General features: G+C 48.6%; 1 protein-coding gene across 1 annotated transcript in view; it reads right to left on the reverse strand.

The window, feature by feature from the left end:
• LOC137524452 (ras-related protein Rab-26-like) overlaps positions 1-20512 on the reverse strand; it is a 44103-nt gene extending 23591 nt beyond the window's left edge. The window contains exons 1-2 of the mRNA XM_068244327.1: positions 20269-20512; positions 4286-4351 (exon numbers count right to left, since the gene is read on the reverse strand). Coding sequence (XP_068100428.1) covers positions 4286-4303 — 18 coding nt within the window. The 5' untranslated portion in view covers positions 4304-4351; positions 20269-20512. The remainder of the gene's footprint in view (positions 1-4285; positions 4352-20268) is intronic.
• Between the last annotated feature and the right edge of the window lie 18 nt (positions 20513-20530).

Consider the following 20530-nt stretch of genomic DNA (forward strand, 5'->3'; position numbering starts at 1 on the left):
CAGCCTGCTTGTGTATGGATGTATTTTCTATGTGTGGACATACTGTACATCAACCTACTTCCTGTTTTGGTGGCCATTTTGTTTGTTTATAAACAAACTTTTTAAAACTGTTTTTAACCACTTTTAATGCGGCGTGGAGCGGCGAAATTGTGACAGAGAGTAATAGGAGATGTCCCCTAACGCACTGGTATGTTTACTTTTGTGTGATGTTAACAATACAGATTCTCTTTAAGCACTGCGAAGGAAATCATTGTTCTGTGGAGCAGAAATTCATTTTACAAGTTGGGATTACGTTGGGGCTCCAGTGAGGAGTGTGAACACATGTTTTATGCATTGCCAGCTTTCAAGTAAATGATGAATATTTAACACCAGCTAAAGTCTTTTACAGCACCAGATTGGCAAAACTATTACAGGATGTAGTGGGAAGGAAGTAACTCTTTATTAGCTTGATGCAACTGTAATATGACTGCAAGGTGTAGCACACCTGGGTTCATACTTTTTGTCTCTCGTAAGCCACCTTTCTTGTGCTGTCCCCCTCCCCCCATTCATATTCAGCACCCCTTCCATGTACAGCAACTCTCCTTCCACGTACAACAGTCTCCCCGTGTACAATAATAGTCTTCTTTCCATTTCCAAGTGCGGTGCAACGGGAGTGTCACAGTGCGGTGCATCCGGAGTGTTGCGGTATAACGGCTACAGAAATGTAACACACTTGTATGCAGTGCAATACCATTAAACAGGAGTGGTAACTGTAAAAGTGAAATCATACTTTTCACTGACTGTATGCGTCGGGTATGCAAGCATAACGCACAGCGCAGCTCTTCTGATTTATTGCGTTGCATTCCTGCTGTCAAAGGGAACGCAGCAGCCCCTGTGAACATATCCTTGGAGACACAGGATCAGGACTGCCAGGCTATTGGCATGGTTGAAAAAAATAAATAAATGTGTCAGCCTTTATAAACCTCTCACTTGTGCACTTGTGCACCATCACAAATTTATTGAAGGTCAATGGGTAGCTCGAGAATCAGGGCTTTTCAATTACCTTTGCGTTGCATTTCAGGCGCGAATAGAGGAAGAGGAAGTTGCATGGGCACTGCGTTGGGCGACATCGGACAGGTACAGTGTAAATGCATGTGCAGGGGGGCACATTTACACTAGGTAGGACAGCGACGAGGCGGTGGATACAGCATGCTGTGTAAGGGCTGCTGACAGACCTGTCTCTGATCAGATTAGATCAGAGAGAAATATGTCTTTTGGTTGAATCTGCCCATCATCGCTAGATGTATGCCCACCTTAATGTCAAAACCATGGTCTTGACATCACACTGTGGGAGGGGTTTCACTACAATATCAGCCATACAGAGCCCCCTGATGATCCGTTTGTGGAAAGGAAAAGATTTCCCATGGCAAAGGGGGTATCAGCTACTGATTGGGATGAAGTTCAAGTCTTGGTTACTGTTTCTATTTAAGTAATGAGTTAGTGGATAATGTAAGGGAAGAGGTGTAAGATTCTAAAGGAAAGGAGGAAGTTGGAAAATGGGTTTGGACGAGTGAGATCAGTCAGTGGCAATCTTGTTGACTCTCTTTTTAAAGAGGTCTAGAAAGGACAACTAGCTGCAGCCAAAGGTCCTCTTACTAGTTATCACTAGTTAAAGTAGATCTGCAGTCATCACACTCATAAAATAAATTCCCCAGAATTCCCTGTAGTAAAAAATAGACAGAAATGCAACAGTTGTTTTGAAGCTAAACATTTCCCTTGACTGTGGCCACGATTGTGCTGTTTGTACTGCATGCCCAGGATATGTTCTCTCCATGCATGCACCCGAGTCAGCAGTTTTATATAGGCATAACCATGTGACCATGGTCCAGAGAAAGTGAAAATAAATAGTTTTTTTGCTTCAAAACAAAAAATATTATTTGAACACTGTTTTTTTGCTACACAGCATTTATTTCAGATGCAGTGTATGTGGTGTTGGTAGTTTGTCTTTAAATCATTTTTTTCTGTTGCTTATATACTGTATGCTTTATCTCTACATTGTTAGTTATCATCTCCACCCAGTGATAAAGCTACTGTTCAAGAAACTGAATGAGGGAGTTCATTGTTATGACAAATTAAAATTATTTTAGAAACTTATTTTTTTTCTAGATACAGTATACGCCTGGCTTTTTTTTCAACTCATCATACCAAGTTTATTGTTCCACAAAAAGGTATTAACAATAATATTAGCTTCAGGGGACAGTACCAATAATGTTTAGATATATCAGGTTATCAGGAGTAAGCAAAAATGTAGAATTAAGTATCATAGTTTGGAGTGCATTCCAAACAAAAACAAAAAGCAAACAAACAACAAGAAAAACAGCTATGCTTTATAGAACCAAAGTCCTGGCTTAGGCCCAGTTCACATTAGCGTTCGCTATCCGGATTTTCCGGATTTGATCCGGACCACATACTGTACAAACGGAACGTACGTTTCGCATAGCAATGCAAAGTCTATGCGGACGTTCACACGTGTCCGTTCCGTACAGTACGGAGCCGGACCGGATCCGGACTCCGGACACTTTTCAACATGCGCTATTTTTTGGGTCCGGATCTCCGGCCCACGCACCCCGGACCGGAGCCGGACCTGAGCCTGACAGCACCATCTGGAACACAGAAACCAATGGGGAACAGAAGGCACAGAACACACTGCCTACAAACAACTGACGTTCTACCCCACTTCCTATGCGTATCCAAGCGGCCATTTCGGATGGGGACACATGGGCCAAGCATGTCTGGAGTGGAGCAGCAGTGACAGACGTGCTGGAGCTGTCTGGCAGAATGTCGGAGGTGGAGGTGAGGCCTACAGCGGAGGAACCTGATTCTACAGGTGCACCAGGTGCACCTTCTGCTGACCCCAACATTTTTTAATTTAAATTTAACTATTTTTTGCCCAAGGATCCGGATGGCAGCCTGATGCATGCCTGACACAAACGGACCGGATCCTAATCGGATCCGTATCGGAACCGTACGGTTCTGATCAGGATCAGGTCAGGATCCGATTAGGATCCGGTCCGTTTACTTGCCAAAACGCAAGTGTGAATGGGGCCTTAGAGTGGAATAAAACTCTGACATAACATTCAATACAAATGTGTTTTCCTACTTTTTAATACCCATTCAGTTACCATATTTGCTTTTGTGCACAAGTAATATTGCCTGTTTACAAATTACAAGGGCCCACAGTGCAGTTTATCTGCTCTGAAAGCTGCCATTACATTTTATTCATAGATTTTAATATAAATACAGCAGCTATCTAATGATACATTTATCATCTGTGTCTGCTTGTCAGCTCTGTGTAGTTCAGTTTCAGCCATTGCTGGCTGAACTAATTATCCATTGTTTACATTCTTCTGTTGATACAATGTTATCACCTGGGACCACAAGCTAAAAGTTTGGATCGCAAACCTCCACTGCAGAATGAAGTGCTGTGTTAACTGTTTGAATACTGTTCAGCTAAAAAAAAAATGTTTTGCTGTTAGTTGGTTTAAAGGGGCCCATACACCTAACGATTTTCCTGCCGATATACAGCTGTTTATCGATACAGTGATCGAAACGGCTGTGAAATCGCCGCGCACACCGCTGACAGAACGATCGACTTCCGTCCGAAATCGATTGTTCCCGTCGATTCCCGTCGACCCATCCATGTGGAAGATTTTTCTAGGTCGCCGGCGGGTCGTGAGTGCGTCGTTAGCGGTGTTCGAATGCCCGACGACCGACGCAATACAGCGGGTAATACATTACCTGCTCCAGCCGACGCGAGTCCCCTGGTCTTCTTCTCCGCTTCGGGCTTCGGGCTCCAGAGCTACACAGAACTTCCTGTCCCGGCAGGAAGTTTAAACAGTAGAGCGCCCTCTACTGTTTAAACTTCCCCTGGACAGGAAGTTCAGTAGCCGGAGCGGAGAAGAAGAAGACAGAGCGGTGACAGGAGACTCGCGCCGGCCGGAGCAGGTAATGTATGCGGGCGGGCGGCAGCAGCAGCTCCACAGATTGTGATCGGTTTCAGGCTGAAATCGATTCACAATCTGTTTGCAGTAAAGGTAGCCATACGATCCCTCTTTGATCAGATTCGATCAGAGAGGGATCTGTCTGTTGGTCGGATCTGATGGCAAATCGACCAGTGTATGGCCACCTTTAGGCTGTAAATAATCTTTTAGAGAAAAGAAGAATTGCTGAATTTCAGACAACTTTAATAAGGACTTCCAAAGATGCTGTTATAGTTCACCCTTCAGATCCCTAATTATTTCCTCACCTTGTTCCCGAGGAGCATGATGACCACATCTTTCTGTGCATATTCATGAATTTCTGTCAGCCAGGCCTATAAGAAAACATTTTATTCATTAATTTTGAGAAATTTGCATTTGGGTTGCACAATAGCATGTTTTATTTTCGGTTTAATTTATCTATTTGTTAGACACAGTATTAAAAATACTTTTTTCAATTTCTTTAAAAACAAAAAAAATACATATAAAAAAATGTGATATTTGTGTGGAGCGCCACCTGCTGGTGTGGTTGCCTAGCTTTGTAAACTTCAAGACAGAGCTTGTTATGCTGCTGTGTAGTAAAGATACATTTAATACAGGATAATGTAAAGATACATATAATACAGGTCTACTTATTAGTCATTTTAGAGATTTATTTACTAGTGCCCAAAATCAAGACTCTTCCCAGCTGACAAAATACTACCAGTCAGGCCAACAGGTAGAGCTCCCCAAAAAATATTTCATACGGTCCTACTTAAGAAAATAAGTAAATACATAAAAAATAGTTTTATATATAAGTAAATAAAATTAGATGAGCTTAAAAATGTATTACTTAACAAGGACTATAATAGTAATGGGAGACAGTGGAGCACATGAAAGCCACCAGATTGACTAGTGGTGTAAGCCAAATAACCCCCAACACAACACCACCCTGCAGTTGCAGCATTCACACAAGCAGCTGTCTGGTGGTTATCCAGATGTACATGATGAAGTGCTATGAGCCATCACAGACCATGAACACTGCATGTGGCCTCTGATAGCTGGTTCACACTATTAGCTCTTTTCAAAGCTTTTGCTAATGGAATGCTATGGGCAGCACGGTGGCGTAGTGGATAGCACTCTCGCCTTGCAGCACTGGGTCCCCAGCTTGAATCCCAGCCAGGGCACTATCAGTATTGAGTTTGTATGTTGTCCCTGTGCCTGTGTGGGTTTCCTTCAGACAACCTTGTTTCCTCCCACATCCCAAAAACATACAGATAAATTAAATGGCTCCCCCCTAAAATTGTCCCAAGACTATGATACATACACTACATGATACATACATAGACATAGGACTCTGGTAAGGATTAGATCGTGAGCCCCTGTGAGGGACAGTTAAGTGACAAGTAATACACTCTGTACAGCACTGCAGAAGATGCTGGCAGAGGCATAGCTAGGGGTGGGCAAGGGAGGGCACATGTCCCAGGGCGCAGCACTGTAAGGGGGCACAAAGCATGGCCACTGCATCCCCAAGTGAGTGACAGGTGGCTTGCTGGCTGGTGCCCCTGCTTCTCTCCCTCCCTCTGCAGAGGAGTGCAGAAGTGTTAACAGCAGCAGAAAAAGGGGGGCACGCCTGGCTAACTATAGGGGGTATATCTGGCTATCTAAACATGGGAAGGAAGGCACATCTGGCTATCTAAAAGGGGGGGCACATTTGGCTATCTTACTTGTGACAAAAAATAATATCTTCTATGAACTCACTATGCCTCTCAGTGAATACTTTGGGATGTCTTCTTTCCAATATGGGGTCATTTGGGGGGTATTTATACTATCCTGGAATTCTAGCCCCTCATGAAACATGACAGGGGGTCAGAAAAGTCAGAGATGCTTGAAAATGGGAAAATTCACTTTTTGCACCATAGTTTGTAAACGCTATAACTTTTACCCAAACCAATAAATATACACTGAATGGGTTTTTTTATTCAAAAACATGTTTGTCCACATTTTTCGCGCTGCATGTATACAGAAATTTTACTTTATTTGAAAACTGTCAGCACAGAAAGTTAAAAAAATCATTTTTTTGCCAAAATTCATGTCTTTTTTGATGACTATAATAAAAAGTAAAAATCGCAGGAGCAATCAAATAGCACCAAAAGAAAGCTTTATTAGTGACAAGAAAAGGAGCCAAAATTCATTTAGGTGGTAGGTTGTATGAGCGAGCAATAAACCGTGAAAGCTGCAGTGGTCTGAATGGAAAAAAAGTGGCCGGTCCTTAAGGGGTAGAAAGCCCTAGGTCCTCAAGTGGTTAAATAGCTTGTAAAACTTGTATTGGAGGTCAATGATGCATGAAACCACCTTTTTTATGAAGAAAAACATCAAGTGATTATGTGGTGATGTAGTAGTTATAAAAAAGGTCTCAAAAAAAGTAAATTAACTTCATGAAAAGTGTTTGCATGAGAAGGTGTGTCCAAAATGGTTGTAACAGTCTTCATTTACGTCGTCTTTATCTTCTTCTTCTTCTACATCTTCTTCTTCTTCTACATCTTCTTCTTCTTCTACATCTTCTTCTTCTTCTACATCTTCTTCTTCTTCTACATCTTCCTCTTCTTCTTCTTCTACATCTTCCTCTTCTTCTTCTTCTACATCTTCTTCTTCTACATCTTCCTCTTCTTCTTCTTCTACATCTTCCTCTTCTTCTTCTTCTACATCTTCCTCTTCTTCTTCTACATCTTCCTCTTCTTCTTCTACATCTTCCTCTTCTTCTTCTTCTACATCTTCCTCTTCTACATCTTCTTCTTCTTCTACATCTTCTTCTTCTTCTACATCTTCTTCTTCTTCTACATCTTCTTCTTCTTCTACATCTTCCTCTTCTTCTACATCTTCCTCTTCTTCTACATCTTCCTCTTCTTCTACATCTTCTTCTTCTTCTACATCTTCCTCTTCTTCTACATCTTCCTCTTCTTCTACATCTTCCTCTTCTTCTACATCTTCCTCTTCTTCTACATCTTCCTCTTCTTCTACATCTTCCTCTTCTTCTACATCTTCCTCTTCTTCTACATCTTCCTCTTCTTCTACATCTTCCTCTTCTTCTACATCTTCCTCTTCTTCTACATCTTCCTCTTCTTCTACATCTTCCTCTTCTTCTACATCTTCCTCTTCTTCTACATCTTCCTCTTCTTCTACATCTTCCTCTTCTTCTACATCTTCCTCTTCTTCTACATCTTCCTCCTCTTCTACATCTTCCTCCTCTTCTACATCTTCCTCCTCTTCTACATCTTCCTCCTCTTCTACATCTTCCTCCTCTTCTACATCTTCCTCCTCTTCTACATCTTCCTCCTCTTCTACATCTTCCTCCTCTTCTACATCTTCCTCCTCTTCTACATCTTCCTCCTCTTCTACATCTTCCTCCTCTTCTACATCCTCCTCTTCTTCTACATCCTCCTCTTCTTCTACATCCTCCTCTTCTTCTACTACATCCTCCTCTTCTTCTACATCCTCCTCTTCTTCTACATCCTCCTCTTCTTCTACATCCTCCTCTTCTTCTACATCCTCCTCTTCTTCTACATCCTCCTCTTCTTCTACATCCTCCTCTTCTTCTACATCCTCCTCTTCTTCTACATCCTCCTCTTCTTCTACATCCTCCTCTTCTTCTACATCCTCCTCTTCTTCTACATCCTCCTCTTCTTCTACATCCTCCTCTTCTTCTACATCCTCCTCTTCTTCTACATCCTCCTCTTCTTCTACATCCTCCTCTTCTTCTACATCCTCCTCTTCTTCTACATCCTCCTCTTCTTCTACATCCTCCTCTTCTTCTTCTTCTACTACATCCTCCTCCTCCTCCTCCTCCTCTATATCTTCTTCTATATCTTCTTCTTCTCTATCATTATATTGGTTTTCCTTTCTTTTGTAATTTTTTTTTACTTCATTTGTGGAAATATTTTATTTTAATAACACCATAGTTATATTTGTGTTGGTGGCATAATAGGTAGGTAGTGGCACATTGCAAGCCACAGCGCCTTTTTCTGTGTACCCTGGCGGTGGTAAAACACAGACATCAGCAGGAGGATGAAGTAGTTGCAGGCTTGCAGCTATTTGTAGTGTGTGGTAATAGACGGTCGGTACTCGGTAGGAGAGTGGGTGGGCAGGTGGCAGCAGAAAATAGTTCTTCTGTTCTCCCTGACAGTGGTAGCAGCACACAGACAGCAGAAGCTCAATGCAGCTACAGGAGGAGGAGTAGTGTGTGTCAGGCAGTGTGATGTGACTGACATAATAGGCTCTGGTTCCTAGAAGTGGTACCAGGGCTGTAAATAAACAGCATGAGGTTCCAGACAGCGGTCATAAGCCCACATTGTGTCCAATACACAATTGGGACAGCACAGTTTTCAACCCGGACACCTCTAAATTAATTACAATTTTTTTTTCAAATGGATGCAGCTATTTTTGAGCATAATAGCTGGTGGCGCATGGGCAGCAGCACCTTGTAATGTGTTCCCTGGCAGTGGAAACACACAGACAGCAGGAGGCAATACAGCAGCAGGCAGCGTGAGGAGGATGAGTGTGTGTGGCAGACTGGCAGCAGGCAGGAGGGCAGGCAGCGAGACATAGTAGGCCCTGGTTCCTAGCGGTGGTACCAGGGCTGTAAATAAACAGCATGAGGTTCCAGACAGCGGTCGTGAAGCCCACATTGTGTCCAATACACAATTGGGACAGCACAGTTTTCAACCCGGACACCTCAAAATTAATTACAATTTTTTTTTTCAAATGGATGCAGCTATTTTTGAGCGTAATAGCTGGTGGCGCATGGGCAGCAGCACCTTGTAATGTGTTCCCTGGCAGTGGAAACACACAGACAGCAGGAGGCAATACAGCAGCAGGCAGCATGAGGAGGACGAGTGTGTGTGGCAGACTGGCAGCAGGCAGGAGGGCAGGCAGCGAGACATAGTAGGCCCTGGTTCCTAGCGGTGGTACCAGGGCTGTAATTAAACAGCATGAGGTTCCAGCCAGCGGTCGTGAAGCCCACATCGTGTCCAATACACAATTGGGACAGCACAGTTTTCAACCCGGACACCTCTAAAATAATTACAATTTTTTTTTCAAATTAATGCAGCTATTGTTGAGCGTAATAGCTGGTGGCACATGGGCAGCAGCACCTTGTAATGTGTTCCCTGGCAGTGGAAACACACAGACAGCAGGAGGAAATATAACAGCAGGCAGCGTGAGGAGGATGAGTGTGTGGCAGACTGGCAGCAGGCAGGAGGGCAGGCAGCGAGACATAGTAGGCCCTGGTTCCTGGCGGTGGTTCCAGGGCCGTAAATACACAGCATGAGGTTCCAGACAGCGGTCGTGAAGCCCACATTGTGTCCAATACACAATTGGGACAGCACAGTTTTCACACCGGACACCTCTAAAATAATTACAATTTTTTTTTTCAAATTAATGCAGCTATTGTTGACGTAATAGCTGGTGGCGCATGGGCAGCAGCACCTTGTAATGTGTTCTCTGGCAGTGGAGACACACAGACAGCAGGAAGAAATACAGCAGCAGCAGCAGCAGCAGGTGTAATGTGTGTGTGCGCCACTTCATGTCCCCCTCTCGCCGACAACAGGGGCCAGGAATTTGGCTTCCACTCAAGCCTGGTTCATTTTGAGAAACGTCAGTCTGTCCACAGACTTGTGAGACAGACGAGATCGCTTCTCAGTGACGACTCCACCGGCTGCACTGAAGCAACGCTCTGACTGTACGCTGGAAGGGGGGCAGGAGAGCACTTCCAGGGCGTACTGCGCAAGTTCGCTCCAGATCGGCAGGTGCTTGACCCAATACTCCATGGGATCAACAGGGGCCACGCTGTCAAGCCCGCTGAAGGACCCCATGTAGTCAGCCACCATGTGGGTCAAGCACTGCCTGTGACTGGAGAAGGATGCAGCTGCAGGCACCTCCTCTCTAGTCCTTGGCAGCTCTACACTCATGTAGAGCTCTTGGGTCAGAGACAGCAGGTCTGTGGTGCGAGTGCGCTTGCTGCTGGTGGATGCAGGCACCTGCTGCTGCCTCTGTGCTGGCTGGACAGTGGGGGTGGATGTCTGAGGGAAGGCTTCCTCCAAGCGCTCAACAAGGGACAGCTGCAAATCCCTCATTTGTTGCGCACGGTCTCCTCCTGCAGGCAGGAACTGGCTGAGCTTCCCCTTCAGACGTGGGTCCAGCATCATGCAGATCCAGATGTCCTCCTTCTGCTTCATCTGGATCACCCTTGGGTCCTTGCGCAGGCACCTCAGCATGTGCGCTGCCATTGGGAAGAGTCTGGCCACGTCTGTCTGTCCTCCTCTGCCTCCTCCTCTCTCCACCCCCGCACCAGTCCAGCTGCGCTCTGCTGCTCCCCCTCATCAGCAGCAAGGTCAGGGACCTCCTCCAACTCCAAGCCCTCCTCCTCCTCAGAAGTGGCCTGTGAAGCTGCCTGCAGCTCCTGCTGGTCCAAGGCTGCCGCTCCCTCTTCCACCAGTGCATACAGGGCCCTGTCCAGCACACACACAAAGGGGACCCACTCGCACACCATTGCATGGTCCCTGCTGACCATGTTGGTGGCCTGCAGGAAGGGTGCCAGGACTGAGCACACCTGCTGCATGTGCCCCCAGTCCTCTGTGGAGATGATGGACGGGAGGTTGGTGGCGGCACACCCAGTTGCAGTGATGGAGGCAACTGTTGCACGTGCAAGGTACTGGCTGACAGCCTGCCTCTGTTCAACCAGACGCCCCAACATCGCCAGGGTGGAGTTCCAGCGAGTTGGAACATCGATCATGAGCCGGTGCTGTGGCAGGTGCAGCTCCTTCTGCACCTCTTCCAGGCTCGCTACGGCTGCAGGCAAGAGCCAGAAATGACGCACGACCTTCCTTGCTGCCTCAGGAACTTTTGGACTACCAGGTTCAGGACGTGCGCCAGGCAGGGGATGTGGGTCAGGTCTCCCCTGCTGATGGCAGCAACCAGGTTTGCCCCATTGTCGGACACCACCTCTCCGACTCTGAGGCCTCTGGGGGTCAGCCAATTCCTCTCCTGCTCTTGGAGTTTGGCCAGGACGTGGTTCGCTGTCAGTTTGGTCTTCCCCAGGCTGACCAATTCCAGCAGCACTTGGCAGTGGCGGGGCTTCACACTGCTGCTGAGGCGGGGGGTTTGGGCTGGTGTGGCGGAGGATGGAAGCGGATCAGAGGAACCTGCTGCTGTTCCGCTGATCCTGCATTGTGGCACCACCCACTGCGTTGTTGGTGCTGCTGCTCTGGCAGTGCCCGATGCTGCTCCCCCCTCCTCACCCCCTTCCACCAAGCTGACCCAATGCGTGGTGAAGGACAGATAGCGGCCTGTCCCAAACCGGCTGCTCCATGAGTCCATGGTGACGTGGACCCGTTGACCCACCGCGTGCTCCAGCCCTCTCCCGACATTGGCCATCACAGAGCGGTGAAGTGCAGGGATGGCCGTGCGTGCAAAAAAGTGTCGGCTGGGGATTGGCCAATCGGGGGCTGCACACATCAGGAGCGCACGCACGTCGCTCCCCACCTGCACAAGGGAATAAGGCAGGAGTTGGGAGCACATGGCCCGTGCCAGCAAGCTGTTCAGCTGACGCACGTGACGGCTGCTGGGAGGCAGAACTATGACCACCCCCTGGAAGGTGTCGCTGAGCAGGGTCTGGCGAGGCCTTTTGCTGGCATGGGAAGCAGTGGAGGGAGCAGAGGAGGCCACTGAGGACTGGCTGCCAGAACAGGCCTCAGTGTCGGCAGCAGGAGTTGCAGAGGGAGGAGGAGCAGTGCGTTGCTGATGCACTCCTGCTGGTCCTGCTGGAGGAGGTGGAGGAGGGCGGGTGGCTGCTGCCGACGGCTTCGCAGTGGTGGCGGGTCTGCCACTGCCACTGCCAGCTTTCTTCAACTTCACAAACTCCTCATGCTCGTGAAAGTGTTTCCCTGCAAGATGGTTGACCAGAGAGGTGGTGCCAAACGCAGAGGGCTCCTTCCCTCTGCTGAGCTGCTTGCGGCACTGGTTGCAGGTGGCATACTTGCACTCCAAATATGGCAGGGTGAAAACATTCCAAATTGGGGAGGTGAAGTTGCCCCTTCGGCTGGAAGGTGCTGCTGCCGCTGGTCTCCCTGTGGTGGTTGGGGGGGGGGGGGGGGGTCTTGGTGCGGCTGGTGGTGGCACTGGCAGAACTCGTCTCCTGATCAGCACGCTGTGTGGCCTGCATACCACGCCCACTTGTGATCCTGCCCATGCCTGCGATGCTGATCCTTCTAGCGAGGCCCGCAGACGCATCCTCCTCCTCCTCAGAGCTGATGACATCCCCACTCCCAGGACCTGGCACCCAGTCTTTGTCCAACACCCTGTCATCATCATCCTCCCCCTCCGAAAACATGTCCTGCTGGGATCCCCCAAACTCCCCTTCTGCATGCATGGGCGGATGGACAGTCACCACTGTCTGACTGTCCAAAGCATCATCCCCCAAAGTGCCCATCAGCATTCCTTCCTCTGCCAATTCTGCCGCAACAGCATTCCATAACCCCACTGCGCTTGGGGATAACAAGGTGCTGAGTGACAGGGTGCTGGTGTCGCCCGCTGGGGCTGGAGAACTGCACTCCTCCTCCTCCTCCCCAGGCAGTGCTGGTCGGCTGCTTCTGCTCTTGCGAACAGGAGTGCTGGCGGGGGTGGAGGACTCGGTTCCAGAGCTAATGGTGGCCTGCTCATCCACCATCAGTTCCACCACAGCGTCTGCGTCCTTCTCCTCAATAGGACGGCTACGACCTGGCGGTGGGAGGAACATCTGGGCCACACGCTGCTGCTGCTGTGTCTCTGCAGCGTGACTCCCAGCTGTTGGGCGGCCAAGGCGTCCACGGCCAGTGGCTAATGGCGGAATAGCCACTGGTGCAGACGCAGAACTGCGCATGGTGGTGGTGGCGCAGCTGCCACGCCCACGACCTCCTCTCTTGGCGATGCCCTTGCTGCCCCTGCCCAAACCGCGGCTGCCAGTGCCAGACATTGTATATTTTTAATATTATACAAATGAAAAAAAAAACGTATGTATGTAAAGGCGGGTAGGACAAGTGGGGTACTTTAATGGGGTGGGACTGGTGGTAGTGGGTGTGTGAGGTGATGGACAGGTGTACTCTACAGCAGAGATCGGTGTAGCGCTAACGAGAGAGTGCGCACTGCGCACACAAAGACCCTAGCTGACGCTGACTGACGGTGTCCCTATACACAGACTACAGTACAAGTCAGCAAATACACAATAGAAGTAATAGAAAAAAATAGGACGGGTGTAGCACTAACGAGTGGGTGCGGACAGCGCAGATGTGCACTGCGCACACAAAGACCCTAGCTGACGCTGACTGACGGTGTCCCTATACAAGGACTACAGTACACATCAGCGAATACACAATAGAAGTAATATATAAACAATAGGATGGGTGTAGCACTAACGAGAGGGTGCGGACAGCGCAGACGTGCACTGCGCACACAAAGACCCTAGGTAACGCGGTGACGGACGGTACCTATACACAGACTAGAGTACAGTACACTACAGTACTACTAACTAAACAATAGAAGAATCTAGCTAAATAATAGAACAGGTGTGACTAGATTACAGAGAGCAGCAGGGCCGGCCCTAGACTTTTTGCCGCCTCGCCTGGGTCCCCCGACCTGCGCTCCCCTCCAGCTTTAAATGTAGCGCAAGCAGCCGACAGACAGTAAGAGGCACGGGCGGGGGATCACTCACCTTCCTCGTTCCAACGTGCGCTCCACTGACGTCATTTCCTGCAACGCCGGCCACGTACAATACAGTGGGCGGCGTTGCAGGAAGTGACGTCAGTGGAGCGCACGCTGGAATGAGGAAGAGGTGAGTGATCCCCCGCCCGTGCCTCTTACTGTCTGTCGGCTGCTTACGCTACATTTAAAGCTGGAGGGGAGCGCAGATCGGGAAACTCAGGCGAGGGAGGGGGGGTCCGACCCCCCTCCCCACCGCTAGGCCCAATACCCCCGTCATGCCAGCTACCCCTCCAGCTCGGCGGCCGGCACCCCCGCACCCACGGACGGGCGGATGCCGCCCCTAGAACTTTGCCGCCTGAGGCAAAGGTTTCACCCCGCCTCATGAGCGGGCCGGCCCTGGAGAGCAGATACAGCAGGACAGGTATAGCAGTAAAGCTGGGCCTTGCTAACTACAAAATAGTACAAATCCATCTAACACAGAAGTAGTAGTAGTACAGGAGTAGAGTAGGACAGGTGAGAGCACAGGTAAGGTAACTAGAGACTAGAGCACAGAGCAGGGCAGGCTGCCTTGCCTAGGCACAGGGCCTAGCTGCTGGCTGCAGGCCTGCAGCAGCACCAGTGACAGTCTCTCTCCCTCCCTAGTCCCCCTAATAATCACACAAACTAAACTGCCTAAAATACAATCTATCTACAATACAAAGCAATACAGTTGAATATCAAGTGTTGGAGTGTAAAAACGCTAGGTTTAGAACAATAGCAATGCACTTGCATACAGACAAAAAGCACTGGAGCAGTCTCTCAGTACTATCAGTCAGTAAGTCGCAAGCAGGACGAGTGAGGCAAGATGGCGTCCGCTATTTATAGAGGGGGGCTTGGCCAGGCTCCCCCTCTGTGATTGGCTGCAATCAGAGGGCTGGGAGCCCTGTGATTCGCTTGTAAGGACTCGAGGTGACGTCTGTCGTGACGCTATCCGAGCTCGTGATGCTATCCGAGCTCGGATAGCTAGGATATCTCCGGATAGCTGCTTGCTATCCGAGTGCGCTCGGATAGCACAGCCCGGATAGCTAATACTATTCGAGCTCGGTATTCGAGCTCGAATAGTGAAAAAAGAGCTAGGATATCCGAGCACCTCGGATATCCTAGCTCAGATGAGCACCACTGGTCTCAATATGTCAGAAACTGTGTTTGATGACAGGCCGGGAGAGATGGGGGGGTATGATGGAGAATGTCAGTAAGACCACCACAGTGACAGACATGCACAGTACACATAGTGCTCACATTAGGCAGGATATAGTATCCATGTGTCAGTAATTGTGTTTGATGACAGGCTGGGAGGGATGGGGCAGGGGGGGTTATGATGGAGAATGTCAGTAAGACCACCACAGTGACTGACAGGCACAGTACACATAGTGCTTACATTATGTGGTCTATATTGCTGAAGTGACGCACAGGCAGCAGAGGGCAACCCAAAGCACAGCCAGACTGGACGGCTCTTTCACTGAGGGATTCATTGCATCACATGTCCTTAAAGGAGTCATCAGGCAAAGTATAGTAAAATGAGTGGTACTTACCGGGGGCTTCCTCCAGCTCCAAGCTCCCAGGATGTCCCTCGCCGCAGCTCTGCCCGTAGCCGTTCGCCGCAGGTCCGTCCCGGTCCCCGGCGATGACGTCAGTGACCTCCAGGCCCACGTGGCTGTGATTGACAGCGCCGCTCGCGCAGGCGCCGTACAGAGAGACCTGGGAGTCGCTCTGACGTCATCGCCGGGGACCGGGACGGACCTGCGGCGAACGGCTGCGACGAGGGACATCCTGAGAGCTTGGAGCTGGAGGAAGCCCCCGGTAAGTACCACTTTGCCTGATGATTCCTTTAACTCGGAAGCTGCCAGCAACATTTCTAAAAAGCTACAGTCCAGTCTGTAGGATTTATCCCAGGAAACAGCGCTGCAGCCATCATTCCAGTCACCAGTGACCTCCTCCACCACACAGAAAGTACTCTTCAGCAGCATACAACATGACAGGAAGCACAATACAGGAAGCAATATGCATCCAGCCTGTGGAGCTCAGGGGCAGCTTAAAAATACTGCATCTGCGCATGTGCTAAGCCTCCAGGGGAAAGGTCACGTTATGCAGTGTAATTTTACACGATTTTAATCCTGCGCATGCGCGGCATCGTAATCCTTAGGGCAGCGTGATCAGACACAACACTGGGAATTCCCATCGCGCGGCACACTGGGAAGCGCCACGCATGCGCACTCCTGGGATAAGAATTCCGGTGTAATATCAAATAGCGCTCATGAGTTCCCTAATAGAGATGGGAAGTCCGGATCTTTTCAATGATTCGGATGATTCCAATCGGATCATTGAAAAGATCCGGATCTTTGATCCGAATCTCGAATAATTTTACTAGGGAAGCATTGAAGCATTGGTGGTGAAATGACTAGCAGGACAGGACTTTCCCTGCAGTGGACTGAGAAGGGGAGGAGGGTGGACAGACAGAGAAGGGGGGATGGTGGACAGAGAAGGGCAGGGAATGGACAGAGAAGGGAGGAGGTGGACGAACAGGGGTGAGCAGAGAGCAGAAATGTTTTTTTGCACACATTACCCACATGTTGCAATCATATGCTTTAAATATATTTCACCTATATGTTCATCTGTATACTTTGAATGCAAACGTCTCACAGTGAAAGAAAGCATTCCCCATCCCAATGTGTCCTTTTCTCACTTCGAACACTCATCATAAGGATCATATTGCACTGCAATCACAGTGCCTGCCCTGTCATTCTAGCCCAGCACGCTGTCTGCAAAGTTAGGCCCAGTGCACACCAAAACCGCTAGCAGATCCACAAAACACTAGCGGTTTTGGGTGCGGATGACAGAGTTTAGTCACAGTGCACACCGGGTGGATCTTGATGCGATCCGCCGGCCGCATCCGCCTCAGCATCCGTGTGGCTAATGTATCTCTATGGGCTGGTGCACACCGGCGGTTTGAGGTTTTAAGAAAACCGCAAACGTGCAGCAAGAGGCACGTTTGCGGCTTGCTAAAAACCTCAAACCGCCAGTGTGCACCAGCCCATAGAGATACATTAGCCATGCGGATTTTCAGGCGGATGCGGCCGGCGGATCCACCCGGTGTGCACTGGGCGTTACTGAGCTGTGCTTCTGAGCCAAAAGTTTCCCATTTGTTCACTATGCACAACTACGGAACAGACAGCCTAAAATGAGCAGCACATTATAGCCAGTATGTGTGCTCTACACATATCTGGCAGTGGCACCCATATCCCCTCTCTCATCTACCTGTCCCTGCAAGGCTGGCTCCCCTCCAACTGAGCGATCCATCTCTGCTCTGCTTCCAGGACCCCCCTGCCCGCTAGTGTTGTCCGGATCATGAACGATTCAGATCTTTGATCCAAATCTCTTTTGTGAGTCGAATCATCTGAATCATCAAAATGAACGATTCGGATCACAAAGGGGGTGGAGCCAGGAGCGGCACGCCCCCCCTCTCTCAGCAGGCAGCGGGTAGAGATGGGAAGTTCGGATCTTTTCAATGATCCGGATGATTCGAATCGGATCACTGAAGAGATCCGGATCTTTGATCCGAATCTCGGATCATTTTACTACCGAAGCATTCAGGGGTGAAATGACTAGCAGGGCAGGAGAAGGGGAGGGGGTGGACACACAGAGAAAGGGAGAAGATGGACAGAGGTCAGGGAGTGGACAGAGGAGGGACGAGCAGAGAGCAGAAATGTTTGCACACAATACCCACATGCTGTAGTGCAATCATATGCTTTACATGTATTTCACCTATATGCTCATCTGTGTACTTTGCATGCAAACGCACAGTGAAAGAAAGCATTCCCAGAAGATAAGTGCAGCTGTTTAGGAGGATCATATTGCGCTGCAATCACAGTGCCTGCAAAGTTACTAAGCTGTGCTGAGCCAAAAGTGTTCTGTAGTTGTGCACAGTGAACAAATTGGAAAGACAGCTTGTAATGTGCAGCGCATTGCAGCCAGTATGTGTGCTCTGGCAGTGGCACCGATGTCCGCTCTACCTGTCCCTGCAAGGCTGGCTCCCATCCAACAGAGCGATCCATCTCTGCTCTGCTTCCAGGACCCCGCTGCCCAGAGGGGGGCGTGCCGCTCCTGGCCCCGCCCCTTTTGCGATCCGAATCACTCATTTTGATGATTCGACTCACAAAATACAAATCGTTCATGATCCGGACAACACTAGCAGCGGGGTCCTGGAAGCAGAGCAGAGATGGATCGCTCAGTTGGAGGGGAGCCAGCCTTGCATGGAGAGGTAGATGAGAGAGGGGACATGGGTGCCACTGCCAGATATGTGTAGAGCACACGTACTGGCTGCAATGTGCTGCTCATTATAGGCTGTCTGTTCCGTAGTTGTGCACAAATGGGAAACTTGGCTCAGAAGCACAGCTCAGTAACTTTGCAGACAGCGTGCTGGGCTAGGACAGGGCAGGCACTGTGATTGCAGTGCAATATGATCCTCCTGCACTCTGCTCTAAACAGCTGCACTTCACTTCTCCTTACAATTTCTGATGAGTGTTGGAGGTGAGAAAAGGGAAATGCTTTCCTTCACTGTGAGACGTTTGCATTCAGAGTATACAGATGAACATATAGGTGAAATATATGTAAAGCATATGATTGCAACATGTGGGTAATGTGTGCAAAAAACATTTCTGCTCTCTGCTCACCCCTCTTCCTTCACCTCCTCCCTTCTCTGTTCACTCCCTGCCCGTCTCTATCTTCTCCCCTAGTCATTTCACCCCTTCCCCCCGCCCAATGCTTCTCTAGTAAAATGATCCGAGATTCGGATCAAAGATCCGGATCTTTTCAATGCTCCGATTCGAATCATCCGAATCATTGAAAAGATCCGGACTTCCCATCTCTACTGCCCGCTGAGAGAGGGGAAGGGGGGGCAGGGTCCGTGTCGCTCCTGGCTCCACCCCCTTTGTGATGTTCACGATCCGAACACTATTCCCTAACCCAGGGGTCTGCAACCTTTAAGAATTAAAGAGCCACTTGGGCCCATTTCCGAAAAGAGAAAAAAAACTGGGAGCCGCAAAACCATTATAAAACAGATATGACCCCAATATGCACAAATCGTTAGCAGATATGACCCCAATATGCACAAATCGTTAGCAGATATGACCCCAATATGCACAAATCGTTAGCAGATATGTCCCCAATATGCACAAATTGTTAGCAGATATGTCCAATATGCATAAATCGTTAGCAGATATGACCCCAATATGCACAAATCGTTAGCAGATATGACCCCAATATGCACAAATCGTTAGCAGATATGACCCCAATATGCACAAATCGTTAGCAGATATGACCCCAATATGCACAAATCGTTAGCAGATATGACCCCAATATGCACAAATCGTTAGCAGATATGTCCCCAATATGCACAAATTGTTAGCAGATATGTCCAATATGCATAAATCGTTAGCAGATATGACCCCAATATGCAGCTATGACCCCAATATGCACAAATCCTTAGCAGACATGTCCCCAATATGCACAAATCGTTAGCAGATATGACCCCAATATGCACAAATCCTTAGCAGACATGTCCCCAATATGCACAAATCGTTAGCAGCTATGACCCCAATATGCACAAATCCTTAGCAGATATGTCCCCAATATGCACAAATCGTTAGCAGATATCACCCCAATATGCACAAATCATTAGCAGATATGACCCCAATATGCAGCTATGACCCCAATATGCACAAATCCTTAGCAGATATGTCCCCAATATGCACAAATCGTTAGCAGATATGTCCCCAATATGCACAAATCGTTAGCAGATATGACCCCAATATGCACAAATCGTTAGCAGATATGTCCCCAATATGCATAAATCGTTAGCAGATATGTCCCCAATATGCACAAATCGTTAGCAGATATGACCCCAATATGCAGCTATGACCCCAATATGCACAAATCCTTAGCAGATATGTCCCCAATATGCACAAATCGTTAGCAGATATCACCCCAATATGCACAAATCGTTAGCAGATATCACCCCAATATGCAGATATGACCCCAATATGCACAAATCGTTAGCAGATATGACCCCAATATGCACAAATCGTTAGCAGATATGACCCCAATATGCACAAATCGTTAGCAGATATGTCCCCAATATGCACAAATCGTTAGCAGATATGTCCCCAATATGCACAAATCGTTAGCAGATATGTCCCCAATATGCACAAATCGTTAGCAGATATGACCCCAATATGCACAAATCGTTAGCAGATATGTCCCCAATATGCACAAATCGTTAGCAGATATGACCCCAATATGCACAAATCGTTAGCAGATATCACCCCAATATGCACAAATCGTTAGCAGATATCACCCCAATATGCACAAATCGTTAGCAGATATGACCCCAATATGCACAAATCGTTAGCAGATATGACCCCAATATGCACAATCCTACAGCAGAAATGACCCCAATATGCACAAATCCTTAAGCAGATCTGAAAAGAAAAACCCATTTACTCACCTAGTCAGAAGAACTCCTGTCACGATCTCCTCCTGTCCCGACCTCCGGTCCCGACCTCCTTGTGGCGCGCAACTCCCTCAGCTCCTCTTCCTTCCTTCCGACGTCACGTCCTGCCTGCACTACACTGCAGGGCTACGGGAAAATGGCCGCCCGAAGCCCTGCACTGGTCCGGCGGCCTCTCTGATAGGCTGCCGGTGTAATGTCTGATTGCGCTGCCTCAAAGCTGCCCTCCATGGCAGACATGCGCAGACATTACTTCCTC

This window comes from Hyperolius riggenbachi, chromosome 7 (genome assembly GCF_040937935.1).
Source record: "Hyperolius riggenbachi isolate aHypRig1 chromosome 7, aHypRig1.pri, whole genome shotgun sequence".
NCBI lineage: Eukaryota > Metazoa > Chordata > Amphibia > Anura > Hyperoliidae > Hyperolius > Hyperolius riggenbachi.